General features: G+C 39.3%; 1 protein-coding gene across 3 annotated transcripts in view; it reads right to left on the bottom strand.

The window, feature by feature from the left end:
* The window catches only part of CASR (calcium sensing receptor), a 71320-nt gene that overhangs the window by 22021 nt on the left and 30672 nt on the right, over window positions 1–18627 (bottom strand). For 2 of the 3 annotated variants that reach the window (XM_033129401.1, XM_033129410.1), the window contains exons 2-3: window positions 4302–4728; window positions 1670–1976 (exon numbers count right to left, since the gene is read on the bottom strand). In XM_033129401.1, the coding sequence (XP_032985292.1) occupies window positions 1670–1976; window positions 4302–4486 (492 nt within the window). In that variant the 5' untranslated portion in view covers window positions 4487–4728. Of the gene's footprint in view, window positions 1–1669; window positions 1977–4301; window positions 4865–18627 lie in introns of those variants that run through there. The other variant, XM_033129417.1, reaches the window with a different exon arrangement.

Below are 18627 nucleotides of genomic sequence, written 5' to 3'. Positions count from 1 at the left end.
GAGTGGCATAAAAAATAACACTGGGTGTCTGACTCCAGCTGGCAGAGTAGTGGTTCCCAACTCTGCTGCACATTGGAATTGCCTTGGGAGCTTTCAAAACTCCCAGTGCCCAAGCTGCATCTCATATCAATGAAACCAGGACTGGGGTGTAAAACCCAGGCACCAGTATTTTTCAGTCTCCCCAAATAGTTCCAACATGCAGCCATGGCAGAGAACCATTGCTGTAGGTATAATTACAGTAATCATTATAGTGATCTCATCACTTTTATAATTTAAATTCAACTTAACCTAATCTTTCATCCAAACCACAAAACATTAAAACCTTCCCCTACATGTTCTTTCTTTATACTTGATGACAATTATATCTTATGTCTGTTGGCCATGGGGTAATGACAACCTAGTGTACTGTGTATTTAAAATAATATCGCACTATATGCCAAATTTAAAAGATTAATATTTGCATCTTGCCCAACACATTCACTGATATGGGCTTTGTTAGATCATTTTAGCAGAAAACTTACAGAGCCAGGGCTTCCCCATGGGAAACACCTTTAATTCCCTGAAGTAAGGATTCGGGAAATGGTGACAAGGCTTTCTCAGTTGTCACATGTGTATAAAAGAATAATGGCTATTAGCAAGGAAAAAAAGACCTTGCAACATAGAAATGTGAATTTATCAAGGGTACTTTATAAATTCTAAATATTAGACATCAAAAAATAAATTTAAAGTGTGATTTATAATTTAATTTAAAAATTGACATAAGGGATGTATCACAATTGAGCTGATTCTCCCATCCACGGACATTTAGGTTGTTTCCAATTTTTCAGTATTATAAAATGATGTCATAGATCTATAAATATTAACATGAAAAAGGGTTTGCTCTATAGTGTTAAAGGGGGTGGAATCAGGTTATAAAATGGCATTTAGAGTTTGCTGTCTTTTTTTTCATGCAAAAAATATGCAAATTTGAACAAATGTTTATTAAAGCACTTGTTTCAGTGAATTCTTAGCATTTGGAAATGCAGACATGTCCCCACCTTGGCTGAATTCCTGCCGGGTGGAGACTGCTTCTTCATATACACTCCAGAAATATTTGTTGAGTGAAGTAGAATGTTTTCCATTACTAGAATGTGCAACATAGTGATGAAGTTCCTGTTTTGTGAGAAAATAGGCTCTGCCTCCCTCTGAGCTAAATTTTCAATGAGAGGGTAGGGAGGCAGAGACTTTTAATGGAACAGGATGAGGGACATATTTGGGGTTTGAAAGGCTGGATTTACATCATATGGTCTCATTCCTTTTAGTAAAGGCAGTGAATGGTCATTTGCTAAAAGAATGGATTGGAAAATAAAGAACTGAGCACTTTGGGGGAAAAAAGACAAAGTTTTATACAAGGTATAAAAATAAATAAAAGGTATATACAAAGTTTTATATAAAGTATGTTTAAATGAATTTTGGGAGAGTTGTGAAGGTCAGTTGATGTTGACACTGGGGTCTCAGAAATCTCAAATGGTTATGATCCAGTGCCTCAACTAATGAAAAGATCTTTTGTGCCCGTGGAAAGCCAGAGATAGGAAAAGAGCAAACTGTGTGGACACAGAGCCTGGCCGTCTTCCGAACCAGCTTCTCCTGCCCCCTGCCCACACTGCCCCACCTAAGAAGGCCTGGGTACCTGGGGAATGTAGAAGAGTCCCAGCAGGTTTGCCACCGCTGTGGAAATGCCCGAGCCAGTTGCTCCCACCACAGCGATAGTAGAAGGGATATACTGTGAACAATTGCAGAACTCATCAAGGTTCAAAGAATCAATTTTGTTCTGGGCCACAAAACTCAGGGTGGCCTCCAAGGCTTTGGAAACGGTGTTGCAGGTGTCGAATATTCTGTATCCCAGTGTCATGTTGGGAAGAAGGGCCGGGCTGCTGTTTATTTCCTCTATGGCAAATATCATAGCTTGTAACCAGCGAAAGCCCCGGAAATTATACCTAGAAGAAAAAAGATATGGAAGAAAATGGGAGGCTTTCTGGTTACCTCCCCGTTAGAGTAAAGACTGGGCATAGCTGGGCTGGAATCATGCGTCTGTTACTTTTTGGTTTCATGATGTTGTGTTCTTTGAGACTCAAAGTCCTCTCCGTAAAGGGGGATAAGATCTACCTCATAGGGTGGCTGCGAACGTGAGATAATTATGCAAAATTTTCAGTATGCTGCCTCACACAGCGTTCAGGAGCGATAATGATGAAGACTGTTAATAGTAACAGAATGAATAATTTGTATCTGCCTTATCCAGCAAAGAACTTGACGTTGCTGATGTAAGGTACTTTAGTAAAAGTAATACAGCGATTTAAAAAGAAAAAGGACCAGGGAAAATATAAATAGATTATGATTTTAATATGTGGGAGCCTAAGAATAATCTCAGATTTTCAAAGTCATAAATTTAGACCATGACATTCCTGGAGATCAAATTGGAAAGGGAAATGAGTGATGTCAACTTTGTAAACAAGCAGAAATATATTATGCATAGAAAGGCTGTTCACAAACAGTGGTTATTTCTGGGTGGTGCAATATGAGTTTTAAAATTGTGTGCTTGCTTTTGGTTTATTGACACTTTCTATTTTTAAAAAAATGAGCATAGATTGCTTTTCAAAAAGCATTGTTTTAAATAAAAAAACAAGCATATTAACAAAGAGAAATAGGGTCCGTGCCATAATTTTCACTCTCCTAAGACTTGGCTCAGAGTGAGGGCTTGTTAAATGAGCGGAATCAAGGTATCAGTGCCCAGAACAACTCCGCAGGTTCTTTCTCTTCATAGCGCAGGTTGCACCACTTGAACTCAGTGACAGGGGGTGAGAAATACAATCTGTTTTACTCCACCGCATCGTTTAGGTTCCTAAAGGTCCCGATCTAAGTCACACTTTCAATGTGATGTTTACTCTTAGTCATTTTCTTTATGTGTTATTTAATTATTTGTTTTAAACCTACAAAGTTATTAAGAGATATTACAGAATTTTTGATTACATAAAATATCTATGCTGCTAAACTGATTTTGCTGTCTTTGTTTAATATAATTAAAAATATATCTTATTTAAGGTCAAGCTTCTTGCTTGATCTTAGCTGTATACGTGGCACATGCACAACTCTGTCCAGCAAAGTACAACAAAGAGGATATTTGTCCACAAGGGCTATGCGGAAGATGTAATCAACATCGTGGAATTCTGCACTTAGTTTTTCTGCGTTATTGGGAACATTTTATCAAATTTGTGAGCTCTCATTAGAACATAAACAGAAATCCAGTTTTGTTGGAACAGTCCTAGTTTTTATTTTCATTTTCCAGCTATCAGGAAGACCAAGGAAAAGTGCTGGATCACTTTTGGAAGTCGCAAATTTCAAAGAGAATGTGCTATTCTCACTTAGAAGATGGGTCAAAATTTGGGGGACAATAATGGTCTCTGGATTAAGGGAGGTGATATGCATCCCACTGTACTCTGCAGAAATCAGATTCTATTTGAAGGAATTGTTTTAGATGCCACATTCTAAGAGTCATGATAAATTAGGGAGCATCAGATGGAGGGCAACCAGAATGGTGAGTGGTCTGGAAATCATGTCATGGAGTAATTGTTTAAAAACTGAGACTATTTGGCCTGGAAAAAAAAAATTATTCAACGAGATATATTAGCTGTCATTAAATGGCCAAAAAGGGTCCAGTCGAATAAGATGGATTCCGTGCTTCTCCATCTGTGTTAGATATATTCTCTGTTAGCAGGGGGATTTCGGGTTTTTATAAGAAAGACTTTTTAATGGGAGTAGTTCTAAAAATACTATGGGTATTTTGAAGATGCCTGGGTCATGACAACCACTGCGGTTTCTTTCAACTCCAAATCCTTCAAAAACAAATAAGAGTGAGGCAGCCAACACTCAGCTATTACCGATTGTTGGGGCATTTACAGTCAGTGGGAAATATCACTACTCAGGTTTGAAAGACCTACAATTAATTTCCTTCTAGGTACTTAGTGTTCCATTAAGCAAGACTGTTTCCTGGTGAACGATGATGACTCAGTTACCAGGCACATGCTCCAACAGGCTATGGATTTTTCTACTCAGTATCATTGACATTTTACTTTTGGAAAAATTTCCTTAAAAAATGGTGGTGGGAGTTGGGGATAACAAGCCTCAGCATGATTATCAATCACTATTTTTGAAAAGAGAGAACCAAGTTTGAAAACAAAAAGTTATTTGGGGTTAGGTACAGCTGTTCTCCAACCATCCAAGCACCCAGAAGAGAAGAGACTCTTTGGCTTGGCTCTTTACCTTACCTGATACATTCCACAGACTCTGGTCTTGACTTTAGATCTTGATCTTTGGCTGCTACTCCAAAATGAATAGGAAAGAGCCCCCCGAGGATAATGTCCCCTTTCTTCTGGGCTCGCTGGTCGGGCCCATAGGCAGAGGTGAGCCAGGTAAATGCCAAGAGGATGAAACAGCAGCTATAAAGTGCCATAGTTCTGCTTTGCTTTTAGGGAGAGAGAGAGGAGTGCTGGAAGTTCGGGGGCCCCAAGAACGTTCCTCCTTGGTGCTGTTCACTCCCTGTGGTGGGGGCACATGTCTACAGAGAGGTTAATAACAGACTGGAAGTCGTGGTGTTTGAATTTCCATTTCTGCCTTCTCCATGGCAGACTAGTAAGGTGGATGGTCCTTGAGTCTTTCGAAGCCACATCATGTAGAGACTGTCTGTGGTGCTTTCTAAAAGAAAAGAGAGACAAAATGAATTCAACTAAGCTGATTTCAATCAATGGCCTCTTTATTTCGGGATTTACCATCTTGTTACGATGACTGCAACAGAGGTGGTTCAGAATTTCTATTTGGAGAGGCTGAGGGTAGCAGGTGGAGAAGGCTGGCTTAGAGTCTCATTTTCATAGCACTTCATGGAACATACAGGAAACTTTCATTGCTCATATGGGAGAAGGACTGTGTTCAGTTATGACGGCCACATTTTAAAGAGGCCATTGATCAGCTCAGGCCTCCACTGATGTTGCCGCTGGATTTAACTCATTCCTTCTTCTGTGTAAATAATGCATGGAACTGGTATAGTAGTAACAATTCCTTGTATAATAATAATGTTAATGATACTTTACTCAGCACCTATGTTCTTATAGAAAATACAAAATGAGTCATAATTAAGTGTAAATCTGATTTTAAACCACAAAAAAGCATGGCAAAAGGCCACTTATTCATTATTTATTACGATAGGCCCGCTTTTTGAGCCTCCTCATCACAGGTTTCTGGCTGCAGTTTATAATATGACACTCCATAAACCTTTGAAGAATAGCTCTTGAAAAGGACAAATCAAAAGTCGGGTCATGTTCTACAAAGCTCAACAGCTGGATCTAAGAAAACGCCCTTTGGCTTAGCATGATTGTTTTAGTAGGAACTCTCTGCTCTTCTCACTCTCCACTCTTCTCACTCACTCTGTGGGTCAATTACCAAGGACATACTGATGTCAGCTGACAATACAGCTTCTCCTGGGTTTCAGACCCAAGCATCAAACCATCAACTGGACATCTCCACTTGGATGTCCCATAGGTGCTTCCAACTCGACAGGCTCTAAACTCACTTTCTCCCTAACTTGTTCCTCCTTCACCATTTTCTACCTCAGCAAATGGCATGCCGTTCACAAAGACACAAAATAAGAAATCATCCTTGCCTCCTCCCTTTCTTCATGAATGCCCTTCATATTCAAACCACCACCAACTCCTGTAGATTCTATTTCCTAAATCTCTCTGGAATCCATCAACTCCTTCCCATTTTCAAGGCCATCTTAAGCCCACCAACATTTCTTATCTGGATTTCTGCAACTATTTCTTAACTGGTGCTCTTTCCTCCAGTTTTGTCCCTTTGCAGTCAGTTCACTTTGCAAATCTTTGTATGCCATGGAACAAGCTGTTTGGAGCACAGGCTCTGGAATTAATCCTGGCTTTGAATCATAGTTCTACGATTTCCTAACATATGACTCTGGGCAAGTCACTTAACCTCTTGTGATCTCAATAAAATAATGCATGGAGATCCACTAGCACAGTGTAACTAGTAAACTCATAGAAAATGCCAGCTGTAATGAATACCTTTCCAGCTTTACTCTTGCTAGTCTTCACTTTGAACTCCACACTCCAGCCATAGTGAACTTTCTTCAGTTCCTCAAATATACCAGGCGACTTTTAAATTCCCCAGACTGCTCCCCTATTGGTCCCTCTGGCCTAAACTTTGTCTGGAAAACATCTGCTTATCTTTGAGCTTTCAGATGTCCATAACTTTGGGGGCATGGCTTGGAGAATTGTGGAGCCTTTGTGTGAGTGGAGAAAAGCACTCTTCTGGGGCAGCACAGCCTTGGGCCAAGCCATACCTCCTGCGTGGGGAGTGGCATATAGGCTGGTTCTCCACTCATGCTAACTCCTCAGTTGTGCAGTCAGCAATGTACAGGACTCTTCAAGGAGGCCTTCCCTGAACACTCAGACCAGGCAGGTCCACCTGTGATAGCCTTTTACATCTTGGAACTTGGAGTTCCTTTCTTGGAAGATTCATCACACTTTACTATAATTAGATGTGCAGATATTTGATTTCAGAGCCTAAGCTCCCCCTTTTCCCTTAGGATCTCCAACAGCCTTCTAGAAGAGGGTACTGAGCCCCATATGGAAGGAACACCCCTGCAGACATTCAATATTCATGAAATTGCCTCCAATAATGTCTGAACTTCCACAATCATCCTAGTTCTCTGATTCCAGTCCTGCTTTTGGCTTCATTCCTTGGACCTTGGTCAGATATTCAGTCATTCATTTAGTAAGTATATGTGCTAAGGCCTGGGAATATAAGGTAACAAACACATGCACAGTCCCTGTCTTCAGAATTCCCCACCCGGGCGCAGATACCCTGGTGTAGAGGATCACAATTTACCTCAACATTCAGAAGTGAAAAAAAAAGTCTTGTAACTTTGTTTTCAATGATTAAATTCAACTTTGCTCCCAGCACTTAGCACAGTATCTGAAATAGTAACTGCTGAATAAATGTTTGTTGAATGAATGTGTAAAAAAGAAAGTATTTTGGAAGGAGGCAGAAACTAGTACTTATTGAACCACTCATGATGTCAGGTCCTTTACACATCCAATGTATTTAAACTTTACAACTATATAAAGGGCAATACCAACTTTACTTTCTAGTTGAGGTAATAGATTCTCCAAATAGTCAACTTACTCAAGTGAGAAATTCTGGCACTTGAATTAAGAATGCCTCAAGAACTCAGAATTTTAAAGAGTCCCATATAGTGCACTAAATTAGGAGAGGGAACATTATAATTGGCTAGGGTAAGTCACAAAGACCTGTTAAATTTTTCCTGTGAAAGATTAACTACTTGGAGAAGTTTATTAACTTCATTAGTCTATTCAAGAGAAAATTCATGGCAAGAAATAACAGATGAAGGAGAGATTTCATGTCAATTTGCAGTAGTTAACTCCACCAGTCTAATGTAGTTTCCAAACCACCCTTTTTAGTTCAATTACCAGGGTCTAATTTGCTTTCAAAGCTGAGAATCATGCTAAATCCTCCCTCTCCCTTTCCTCCTATATCCATTCACTTTGTTCTGTTGATTCTCCCACCTCTCTTCACTCTGCCTTCCCCTTTTCATTCCTGTTGCCATTGCATCACCCTCACCCCCAAATTTCTTGTTGCAAAAGCTTTCTTTTCTTTCTCCCTTACTTCTCCCACCACCTAGATATGGACAATTAGAGTGGTACCAAGCGTGATGGTAGCAGAGTGGATTAAGAGTTGGAGTTCGCCATTGTCTTTTCAGCCTGCAATTATTAGAATACAAAAGTTCTTGAATAATCACTAACACTTCAGTTTTAGTATCTACGGCAGACTTCTAATTGTATCCCTCATATCTGTACTCCTTTTATGCCACAGTAAAATAATTTTTAGCTGGATAAGTGGTTGTTCAAAATAAAAAGAGTACTTTCCCCAACTTCCTTTATAACTATGTGTAGTCATATGACTAAGTTTTGGCCAATGGGATGTAAGTTGAAGCGCCCTGTGGCCGCTCCCAGGAAACTTGGTTTAAGAGAGAGTTGGTGTTTGTCTTTTGTCTCTTCATCCCCCCCATTCCTCTATTCTGCTGCATGGAGGTGAATGTCACAGCTAGAACCCATCTTGAACCAGGAGCCATATCCTAGGGAATGAGGGTGCCAGGAGCTGAGGATTTCATGGAGCAGAACCTCAATACCAGACTGTGCCTGGATTTTTATATGACAGAAAAAATGCTTCTCACTTGTTTAAGCCACTATTGTTATATTTTTTCTTATTGTAGCTATATTAACCGTATCTATCCATGAGTCACAAATAAACTCATTTGTTCTCCTTACTATAAGTTTATTTCATTTAAATCACATATAATTATGTTTGCCCTCCTGAAAAAAAATAGTATTGCAAACACAAGCTAAAGCTTTATTTGTTCTTTATCTCAATGACAGATTTATTTGGAAGAAGAAATGAGTCATGGACCAGCTGGTTTTATGTTTAGAAGGTCCTTGAAATCATGAGGAGCATTTCAGTACTGACAGATTATTGATCACTGAGTTCCTCACCCAAGAGATGTGGAATTGGAGATCAGGACAGAGGGGTCTATAGTTCCACAGGTTTGTGATTTTTGTAAACTCATACAATTATTTATTCAAAAAACATTTATTGAGCTCCTCTATGTGGTAGACACGAGGGAGTGCAAGGCACTCAGGAAAGAAAGTTGAGATTGTTGCCTTCAAGTTGCTCCTGGTTTAAAAGGAGACAGGAAGATGACTTATAATTACAGTGATGCAAATGCTAGGTAGAGGCATGAACTACGTGTTGAGGGAGCACGGAGGGAAGAGTGATGTTCTTTCTGGTGGCTGCCAGGAGAGAGAATTAATTCCAGGGGGCACCGGAAGCTTCTAGAGGGTGGTGCCTCATTTTGTAGCCTGGCACAAAGCATGGTGCCTGGAACTTAGTAGATGCTCCACAAGTATTTGCTGAATGAATGAATGAATGAATGAATGCGTGCATGAAGCATGACCAGTAAAAACCAGGGGCTGGTGGGACAATTCTAGGACAGAACAGGGAAGGGATCACCCCACATGACCGAAAGTTCCTAAGGGCAGGGATTCATCACGATCACAGTGGCATTCCTAGCATCGAATGAGGAACCTGGCATTGAATGGATGCTCAAAAAATATCTCTTGAACAAGTTGGGATGGCTCATACAAGTTCCGGAGTAAAGGACAAATTAACAGAGGATAGCAAGGCAAGGTTAGGAGTCAACCATGCACATTTCAATCTTCATCAAAGTAAAACCAACCCTGGGCTTTAACACTTTTGGAAATGGTATAATTCTAGGGCAGAATGATTTTTGCCCACATCTCAACTAGAGAAAACTGAGGCATAGACCTTTGGAATATAAAACCACTCATTAATTACAGACACGGCAAGTTCAAGTGTTACGATTTCTCAATCCCTGGACGGCAGAAATAAAAATTCTGGGTTGCCTGGAAAAAGAGGTGGTTATGAAACCAAAATTGATTTCCACTAGCGATCACTTCTCTTCATAGGGGAAGTACACTGATTTGTCTCTGGTTGATTGTACTCTTTCCCTCTTTTGTCATACTGATCATAAAGAATACCAACAGTAAGGTGAGAAGCTAGTTTTGCAGAAAGGTGAAGTGGGTATGTTTTAATGAGGGTGGAAAGGGAAAACCCTGAGAAAGTTTGACCAAACCCCGTGTACCTGGCTCTGGTTACAGCTTTCTTTACCTCTTGCGGAGCACACATCCACAATGTGGGTTTTTATACGCACCTGGTGTACATTTGCCAAAAAATTAGGGATATCATATCTGTCATCATCAATGTGACCATCCGTTTTATGTCAGACTTCATTCCTTCTGTATTAAAGCAAGGGGCATCTTGTTTTAAAATGAGGGCCCTCTTTCAGCACTGGGGGAACAAAAACTGCTGGTCACACTCGGCTGCCTCCCTCTAGCCCTGCTTGTCGTCTGCCGCCAGCTGCACAGGTTCTTACCCTCCATCTCCCTGACAACAGGTGTGACTTTTGGAGAGTCCATGCCTCATTTAGCCCTGGTAATGGCTTAATTGAGTCGGAAAAATGCAAGGACAGGAGCGTGATAAAAACCAGCTGAGCTGGGTTCCTGTTAGTCCTTGGAAAAAACTATCAGGGAAGGGAGGAGAAAGGATGAATGAGGGTGAGGGGGGACATCATGGGGCACCCGGCGAAGTAGGGAGAAGGAGCCGAGACAAAGCACATAAAGAAGATAAGGAGGAGAGGAAAACCAATATTCATGAATGCTGGACTATGAACTACTTGATGACAGGCCCTGGTCTATCCCATTTGTGGCCTGGAAAGCAGAGGGGTATCCTAAATGATTGTTAAGTGAACGACTGCATGTGTGGAGTGACAGCACGATAAACCATCTTAGGAGTTTATGAAACTATCTCAAGAAGAAAGTAAAAGACAGAAAACTAAATAGAATGGGAGTTGAGGTGGGGTGAAAATTCAAGGTTAAAAAATAACAAGAAATGCATATTTTCTGCTCTAGAACCGTGTGAGCTGAAATGTATGCTGGCTTTGGGCTTTGAGGGGACCAGTGAGTTCCTGGCGACAGAAGTCACAAATTAAGAAATGTCTTGTCCTGAAACGTTTCCCTTAAGTAAGCTCTGCTGATGGATGTGTGGATACCCACAGGCTTAATGAAATGGTTCAGGTGGAAAGCAAAGACATTCAATTCATGCTGTCATAAAGAAAAATGCCAGGGCTTCCAGCCCTACAGGAAAGAAATATTTCTGTGGAATAATGTCTTGGTGTTGCCTTTCAAAAATCACCAATGAGCGCTGACGACCCAGGTGGTGTATTCCATCTGGTGTCCCGAGATGTGCCATTACAAACTGTTCTAGGGTAAAGTAAGTGTGGGAATTGATGTGCACTCTGTGCCAGAAAGGCACGGTCTCCTCCCAAAGGCTCTGAGAAGTCCTGCAGTAAAGAGAACTGCTCAATAGTAACCTACTCGTTTCCAAATTTATTTCAGCATGGAACGCTTCCACCTGCCCCCTCTTGCTCCAGGGACACTTGTTACAAAGCTGGGAGACACAGGCTTGGGAAGTGCTGACCTAATGGAAAGCATAATAATCCTTCATCGGAGCCGCTCCCAGGCTCTGGATGCATTTTTTTGAATGGAGAACTATGCCTGCCCCTCTCTGGCCATGGCGTGTTTTTTTGTAGGCCCAGGTCTGAGATCCCAGACAGTGGTACTGGAAAGAAGGAAGGACTGAGGTGAGGTAGGTGACTGCTGATGCATACTCCAGTCTGGTCTTGAGGATATATTCTGACTTCTCCCAGGGGATGTTTCTGCAGCACTCAACTAAGCCTTTCTCCCTCCCAATTGTAGCAACGCTGGCCTTGCTAAGTGGCCCCTTACAAGGACCACTGGAGCATGCAGTGGTGTGTTGGTAAACTAACTCTCCAAAGGCAAAACAAACAAACAAACAAACAAAACCAAAGAAAAAAAATGCCCTAATTTGTAGTATTTGTTGGATACTCCCACCATGGCACATTTCACACTACCAACGGTTTAACAACCAACTTGGCAAAAATCCTTGATATTTAACCGTCGGCTCTCATGCATCAGTGGAAGCCTGCTCCAGCATACCACTAGGATATAGCTCTAAGCAAATGGAAATACTGGTCTTCCTAAGAAAAACTGGCCCAAATTATTTTATAGGAATTATTAATCTCCTACCTCCTGTTTCCCTCTCTGCTTTGACTATTAGGAATTTGCAACCAAATTTGTGGCCCAGCTCCAGCTAAGATAGAAACCAAACATGTGCATATTTGTGTTTTTAATATTACTGATGGTATTACTTTTTCTTCCTGCTCTTATTTCACCCCAATCTCCAAAATCTTTCATTTTTATAAATAATGATAGGACATAAACAGAAAAACAAACGAATACATAAATTTGGAGTTTTGTTGAGGACAAGAAGAAGTATCCCCAGGTGAAACTTCTTGTGTAATTAGGAAGAAGGGGTCTGGGAAAGTCATTCTTGCCTCATTAACTGAGTGGGTAGATTTAAGCAGACTGTTTTGGTACACCAGGTCACCCATCTAAAAATATAGAATCTTAGAGGTAGAAGGGACCTGGGAAGTTTATCTGGTTCACATTGAAACCTTCTGACACATCAGTGTTTACATAATAGTGGCCAAGTTTATCATGTGTAGGAGTTGGAATTCAGAACTCATTGAAAAAACTGAGTGAGGTTAATGATGAAATGGAAGTCATTTCCTTCCTTCCTTCTTTTCTTCCTTCCTTCCTCTCTCCCTCCCTCCCTCCTTCCCTTCCTTCTTTCATTCTTTCCTTCTTTCTTTCTTTTTCTGATTTGTCAGTGTACCCTAGTGTGTCATTTTAGGTTTCCAGAAGACCAAACTTACTTTTAATCATAGCATAAAATCTATTATGGGAATTCTTGTAGTTTTAATTGGACCTCAGGTGCATAAAACTGGATTAATCATAATCCTTGGTTGATGACATCTGCACCATTGGTCCATGCCCGGTCCACTTTTATTTCTTTATTAAGTTATTTATATACAAACAGAATATATCTATATCTATATATTCTGTTTGTATTTCTTTCCCATTTTTCTATCAGAGTTTTGGTCCTTTTCCTCTCAAATTTGAAGAGTTCTTTATGTATTACGGATAGTAGCCTTTTATCTGTGATATGTGCTGCAAATGTTTTCTTCTAATTTGGCAGTTCTTTTACTTTATTTTACCATGCAATTTTAAAAAACATTTTTATGTAGTCAAATTTATAAATTATTTCTTTTATTGCCCTTGAATTTTGAGTCAGTGTTAGAAAGCTTTTCCTTACACTGAGTTTGTAGAGGAATTCACCATATTTTTTCTAGTTTAATTTATTAAATTATTTTCTATCTAATTATTATTTTCTATCTTTTTTTTTTTTTTTTTTTTTTTTTTACATTTAGTTTCCTCATCAGTGAGAAGTTTATTTTTGTGTGTGGTGAGAGAGGTGGATCCAATTTTATCTTTTTTCCAAGTGGCTGTTTAATTGGTCAGCAACATTTATTTAAAAGCCCATTTTTGCTTCCGTGATTTAAGAGGCCACCTTTATTATTTCTATATTTACTTAGATCTAGCTAATGACTTTCTGGTCTACTCTACTGGTCTGTACACCTATTCTTGTGGCAGTAGCACTGTGTTTTAATTATGGGGACTGAGCATGATTTAATACCTGGCAGAATTACCTTTGTAGTTTTTATTTCTTTTTTTTCAGTTACAGTTGACATCCAATATTATTTTATGTTAGTTTCAGTTGTACAGCACAGTGGTTAGACATTTATATAATTTATGCAATGATCCCCCCGATTAATCTAGTACCTACCTGGCACTATATACATAGTTGTTGCAATATTATTGACTATATTCTGTGTGCTATATTTTACATTCCTTGTGACTATTTTGTAGCTACCAATTTGTATTTTGTAGTTTTTTTTCCTTAGTGTGTTCCTGGCTATTCCTGAATGCTTGCTTTTCCTTATGAACGTTAGCATCAACTTGACTAGCTCCATGAAACAAAAATAAAAGTCTTGCAGATATTTTTATTGGGATTGTGTTACACTCACATCTTTATGATGTCGAATTGTCCTATTCGAGAACAGGGACGCCTTTCCTTTTGTTCAATTCTAATTTTGTGTCTTTCAGGAGTGTTTCCTCTTATAGGTCTTGCACATTTTTGTCAAGTTTATTCCTAGGTATTTAATCATCTTTGTTGCTATTATAAATGGGGCTTTCTTTACCGTTATGTCCTCAGCTGGTTATTGTTTGTTCCATGAAAGCTATTGATCTTTGTATGTTAATTATATAGCCTGATACCTCATTGAGTGGTTTTATTATTTAAATTAGTTTCATTGTTCATTGATTCTCTAGTATTTTATAAATATATTTTTGCTTTTTAAAACTGAGATACAACTGACATAACATTATATTACTTTCAGGAATATGACAATGATTTGATATTTGTATGTATTGCAAAATGATCACACAATAAGTCTAGTTAACACCCATCACCATATATAGTTATAAATTTTTTTGTGTGTGATGAGAACTCTTAAGATCTACTCTCTTAGCAACTTTCTAATATACAATATATTATTAACTATAGTCAACATGCTTTTCATTATATCCCATGACTTATTTATTTTATAAATGGAAGTTTGTACCTTTTGACCACCTTCAACCACTTTTATTTCTTTATGAAGTTATTTTTAATAATAAATAAACATCTGAGAATCTACCATCCAAAACAGAGAACATCAATAGTACCCTCCTTGTATGTTCCCCTCTTGCATCTCATTCTCTTGCTTCTCTCACCCAAAACCATCATCCTAAACCACATAGTCACAATTTTCTAGCTTTTCTCCCAACCCTACCACCTCAGCTTAAAAAAAAGCTTTTTAAAAATTATGATACAGACTAAGAGGATGGATACACATCAAAATATTAAGAGTGGGACCGGCCTGGTGGCTCAGGCGGTTAGAGCTCCATGCTCCTAACTCCGAAGGCTGCCGGTTGGATTCCCACATGGGCCAGTGGGCTCTCAACCACAAGGTTGCCAGTTCAATTCCTAGACTCCCGCAAGGGATTGTGGGCAGCACCCCCTGCAACTAAAATTGAACACGGCACCTTGAGCTGAGCTGCTGCTGAGCTCCTGGATGGCTCAGTTGGTTGAAGCATGTTTCAACCACAAGGTTGCCAGTTCGACTCCAGCAAGGGATTGAAAGGACAACAACTTGACTTGGAAAAAAAGTCTTGGAAGTACACACTGTTCCTCAATAAAGTCCTGTTCCCCGTCCCCAATAAAATCTTAAAAAAAAAATATTAAGAGTGATTAGATCTCAGTGATTTCTTCTTTTTTTGAAATATAAAAAAAATGTTACTTTTTTTTTTTTAATTGGGGAAGGGGAATAGGACTTTATTGGGGAACAGTGTGTACTTCCAGGCCTTTTTTCCAAGTCAAGCTGTTGTCCTTTCAATCTTAGTTGTGGAAGGTGCCATTCAGCTTCAAGTTGTTTTCTTTTCAGTCTTAGTTGTGGAGGGCGCAGCTCAGCTCCAGGTCCAGTTGCCATTTCTAGTTGCAGGGGGCGCTGCCCACCATCCCTTGCGGGATTCCAGGAATCAAACTGGCAACCTTGTGGTTGAGAGCCCACTGGCCCATGTGGGAATTGAACCGGCAGCCTTCGGAATTAGGAGCACGGAGCTCCAACCGCCTGAGTCACCAGGCCGGCCCCAAAATATGTTACTTTTTAAATCAGAATAGATGTTATTGTAAAACATTATTAAAAGAACAGTTATATCACTAGACATAAACATTAAACACGAAGGGACGAGATTGCAAAAAAAGATTTTACTGTCTAGTCATACTATACATAGAAATATATTTTCAAAAATATGCTGGACACTTTTTACTTCTTCATTTATCTTTCATCCTTTCCCCCCTATTTTCACCTCCCTTTTTCTAGCTCTCTTCTCTCTCACGCTTAAAACAAGCTTTTAATTTAAGACCCCAGGCATGTGCACAAATCATAAGTAAATTTTCACAATTTAAACACATCCATGTAACAAGCATCCAGATTAAAAAACAAAAACAACAACAAAAAAAACAGAACCAGAGACCCCACTCCTGCCTCCTCTCACTCATCACCCTCACCCAAGGTAGCCAGCAGCCCGACCTCTGCCATCACAAATCAGTTCTCAATGTTTTTGAATTTCATATAAATGGAATTATGTAATATGTACTCTTTTGCATCTGGCTTCTTCGGTGCAACTTTCTGTTTGCAAGATTCATCTATATTGTGTGTAACCTTAGTTTGTTTTTTCTCACCATCTATAGTATTTTTATGGTTACATCACACATTATCTATCCATTCCTTGTTAAGAACAGTTTGGGATTTTAATGAATAGTGCTGCTATGAACATTTTTGAACATGTCTTTTGGTGAATATATATTGAGTATATACCTAGAAGTGGAATTGCTAGGACATAGAGTTTGTGCATAATTTAGCTTCAGTAGATAACTGCCAAAATTTTTTTCAAATGGTTGTAACCAATTTATCTTCCCATGTGCAGTCTATGTGAATTTCCATTAATCCATATCCTCCCCCACCCTTGGTACTGTCAGTCTTTTTCATTGTAGTCATTTCTTGCTTTCCTTTTGTATGGTTATATCCTATTCACCTGTATTCCTAAAAAGTATTAAAAATTTTTTAGCCGTTTTAAACTTTATAAAAGGGTATCATACTGTATGTAATCTTCTGAGACTTACTTCTTTTCACTTAATATTATATTAATAAGATTCATTTATATTGTGGTGTGTGACTATAGTTCATCATTTTGACTGTGGTATAATAGTTTACTGTGTGAATATATTGCAACTTATTCATTCACTTTCCCATTGATGAACTTTTGAGTTATTTCAATAATATTGAAATTATTTCCTTCAAATTAGCTCCAGGACTGCAGGAATCATGGAAGAGCTCTATGAAGTTCTAAAGGCACTTAAAGTGGGATACTAGCTTCTTGCAAGTTTCCAAGGCAAAAAATGACATATACTCCTGTTATCATCCTGTTTTACAGAAAAATTTTTCCTCATAGTGAACTAAAATCACATATATTTTAAAAATTAGGGCCATTTCCTCTTGCTTAATTTACCACTGCAATGAAAGACCAGTGGCAGAAAACTCTCCTTCACTTACAGGTGGAATAGTTACCTTCGTTTTTCTAGGTTTAACAACTCAAATTTCTTTCCAATCTTTCTGCTTAGGACTGTTTCACATTTTTCTAGAGATATACATTAATATCTCATGAAAGTTTTCTAACTTCTTCATGTTATTTTTTGGAGTACGCCAACAAAAGTTGGTGCCATGTTTGAGAAGGACATGGGACTGAGAAGCATTGCGGCCCAGCCCTCATGTAACAGATCTCAGGACGTATTTGTTACCTTTTGTTCATAACGTCATCATCATTTGGCTGACTCACACCCACATTCTAGTCATTTAGGTCTTCCTTGTTTTTCCAATACACATTTGCTTGAGCCGTTCTTTCAGAACTATATTTGTATTTTTTTTTCAATCCCCAAATATATCACATTGCAATTGTTCATGCTGAATTTTATTTCCTTTCTGAAGAACTATGGCCCCCTGTTAAATTCATTTTGAATTTTATTTCCATTTTTGAAGGACCATGTCTCCCTGTCAGGAAATATTGATTGGTTTATTAACTGGCCTCTCCAACTTTATACCTGTTGGAGAACCATGAACCATTATTTAAAAAATAAGTGCTGGAACATGCTACATGCAGTTGCCCCCGTGAGAAGGTTCTGACTAATGACATTTGCAGCTGTTCTGGAGGAAACTGTCACAAAGAAATAAATCTTCCCCAAATAAAGGCCATTTATGTTTCCATAAGCCTAACTTTGATGCTGAGTTATCCAACACAACCTCACACATGGTGGAAACCTATCCAATTAATTTCCTGTAATGTGGTAACCCTTAGGCAGAAATGTAATGTTACTGTATAAAGAGTCTTGTGTCTGTCAGGCCCTGGGCTGAGCACAGGGCAGTGAGGTCCTTGAACCAGCAGCAGCAGCAGCAGCAGTGTCTCCTGGGAACTTGCTAGAAATGCAGATTCTTGGGTTCCACTCTGACCTACTGAATTAGATACTCTTGGAGTGGGGTTCAGCCACCTGGATTTTAACAAGCCCTGTGGGTAAATCTAACGTACAATCAAGTTTGAGAATCACTGCTAGCCTGCCTGAACAACTCTTTTATCTGCATTGGCTCAGGTTACTAGTCTGTTCTTGGCTCTGAAAAATCTGTTTCCTAAGAATTATTTCAAAATGAATCTTTTTCTTCCAACACTATAAAATATATATATTTTTAACCAAGCATAACCTAGCAAAGCAAAAATACATTGGAACGGACACACAACCGTTTCCTGCCAATGTCTCTTCATTCTTTAGTTTCCCTGAACTCTTACTCATGCAATAATTGCTAACATGTTATGACACTACCATTTCAGGAAACACCATTCAGAAGCACTGCTCTATAGCGAGGGTAACTTGCTGAGTCTGTAATCAGTATGCATGGGCTATGAATTAGAGAAAATGGCCACGAACTGTAGGTCAGCCACTTCTTGCCTTCTCTCCCAACCAAAGGGAGGGGATTTGCCAATCTGGTTACCAGTCTCCTCTACCTTTCTCCGGCAGAATCTTTTAAACTTAAATGATTCATTACTAAATTCCTTTTTTCAAATTTGCAACATGGATACATATTCCTCACAACCAGTGCATTTGCCCCAGATGGGAAGGTCCAGGACCCTGCTTACACATGCCATTAGAAGTCACCTTCACAAACCCCCTCTATCCACCACCCCCTAGTCTCTGCTGTTCTCTCTGTGAGTACTTCTAGGGGCCCAGAAAGGCCTCTTCCGCAGAAGGTGGAATGGTCCCAAACATTCTGCAATCTGTGGCTACCCAGTGCTTTCAGTG

Source organism: Rhinolophus ferrumequinum, chromosome 2 (genome assembly GCF_004115265.2).
Source record: "Rhinolophus ferrumequinum isolate MPI-CBG mRhiFer1 chromosome 2, mRhiFer1_v1.p, whole genome shotgun sequence".
Lineage (NCBI taxonomy): Eukaryota > Metazoa > Chordata > Mammalia > Chiroptera > Rhinolophidae > Rhinolophus > Rhinolophus ferrumequinum.
This window is presented reverse-complemented; position numbering and strand designations above follow the sequence as displayed.